At 60.8% G+C, this 600-nt stretch overlaps 1 protein-coding gene across 1 annotated transcript in view; it reads right to left on the reverse strand.

The window, feature by feature from the left end:
• Positions 1 to 412: 412 nt before the first annotated feature.
• Positions 413 to 600, reverse strand: part of TIMP2 (TIMP metallopeptidase inhibitor 2) — a 22,416-nt gene continuing 22,228 nt past the window's right edge. The window contains exon 5 of the mRNA XM_009881302.1: positions 413 to 465. Within this exon, the coding sequence (XP_009879604.1) occupies positions 413 to 465 (53 nt within the window). The remainder of the gene's footprint in view (positions 466 to 600) is intronic.

Raw genomic sequence — 600 nt, forward strand, 5'->3', positions numbered from 1 at the left:
CGGCGCAGCCCCCCCCGCACGGGGCCGGTGCGATCCCGGCGCCCCACGAGGAGAGACAGAAATTACAGCACAGGGAGCACACAGCCGTGGGAAAACAAGTGGCGATATTCACTCAAAGACAGACTACCAGCAGAGACAGGAGTAAATGGCACATATGATATAACCATACAATAAGCGAACGGGAGTCGTATATGGGATTGATTAGAGGTTGGGGTTTTTTTTTTCTTTTTCTTTCTTTTTAATTTTTTCTCTTTAATATGTTGAAATTGCCCAGACTGGTCCAGTACGACATCTTAAACCTCACAGGGACGCACAGCATGAAAACGCCCCCGGAGCAGGGCTGCGGGGATTATTCCCGGCACGTTTCCCAAAGCTGCGGGAAGGGGCGGCGGGGGGAGCGGTGCCGCCCGCGTCACGGACAGGAGCTCTGCGGCACACGCCAGCGCCGCTGCGACGTGGGAATGGCTCAGAGAAAGCGGGGCCCGAGGTGTGCGGGAGGGGGTCCCTGGAGGGGACGGGTTTTCCTGCGGCTGCGCCGGGTGCCGGCCTCCCTCCCTGCTGCCGCCGAGGAGGGGGGCCTGCCGGGCCCCGGGGCCCGCC

This window comes from Charadrius vociferus, unplaced genomic scaffold (assembly GCF_000708025.1).
Source record: "Charadrius vociferus isolate BGI_N301 unplaced genomic scaffold, ASM70802v2 scaffold373, whole genome shotgun sequence".
NCBI classification, from domain to species: Eukaryota; Metazoa; Chordata; class Aves; order Charadriiformes; family Charadriidae; genus Charadrius; species Charadrius vociferus.